General features: G+C 46.2%; 1 protein-coding gene across 1 annotated transcript in view; it reads left to right on the top strand.

Moving 5' to 3' along the window:
- The window catches only part of LOC122544751 (ubiquitin-associated protein 2-like), a 44,871-nt gene extending 44,562 nt beyond the window's left edge, over positions 1-309 (top strand). The window contains exon 16 of the mRNA XM_043684075.1: positions 280-309. Coding sequence (XP_043540010.1) covers positions 280-309 — 30 coding nt within the window. The remainder of the gene's footprint in view (positions 1-279) is intronic.
- The last annotated feature ends 405 nt before the right edge of the window (positions 310-714 follow it).

The following is a 714-nucleotide window of genomic DNA, read 5'->3' as shown; positions in this document are numbered from 1 at the left end:
CGTGTATGGAATGAGCTGCCAGAGGAAGTGGTGGAGGCTGGGACAATTGCAACATTTAAGAGGCATTTGGATGGGTATATGAGTAGGAAGGGTTTGGAGGGATATGGGCCGGGTGCTGGCAGGTGGGACTAGATTGAGTTGGGATAACTGGTCGGCATGGACGGGTTGGACCGAAGGGTCTGTTTCTGTGCTGTACATCTCTATGACCTGCCTTTGGCCCGCATCCCTTAATAATTTGACTTAACAACAAATTAATTAATCTCCGATTTCAAATTTAAGACAAGCAAAGCCCAAAGACACCAGATTTGAAGCTTCCTCATTGGCCAGACAACAGAAAATAACACATCTTCTCCATAAGGTTGGAACAATGCGAAATATCTTCACACATTTTATTTCCAATGCCTCAGCCATTTGAGACACTTACTGAGTCTATTTGTTGATATTTTATAAAAATACATCCATATCTTACTTCAGTCAATCCTCAGGGAAATTCGCTCATTTTTCTCAGAACAGGTGGAAGCTGCAGATTTTCAGGATTACATTAGGAATAAACACTCCCAGGGACAGGGGCAGCCCGGGGTTAGATACAGAGTAAAGCTCTCTCTACACTGTCCCCCCATCCCAGGGACAGGGGCAGCCCGGGGTTAGATACAGAGTAAAGCTCCCTCTACAATGTCCCCCCCATCCCAGGGTCAGGGACAGCACGGGGTTAGA

This window comes from Chiloscyllium plagiosum, chromosome 51, assembly GCF_004010195.1.
Source record: "Chiloscyllium plagiosum isolate BGI_BamShark_2017 chromosome 51, ASM401019v2, whole genome shotgun sequence".
Lineage (NCBI taxonomy): Eukaryota > Metazoa > Chordata > Chondrichthyes > Orectolobiformes > Hemiscylliidae > Chiloscyllium > Chiloscyllium plagiosum.
This window is presented reverse-complemented; position numbering and strand designations above follow the sequence as displayed.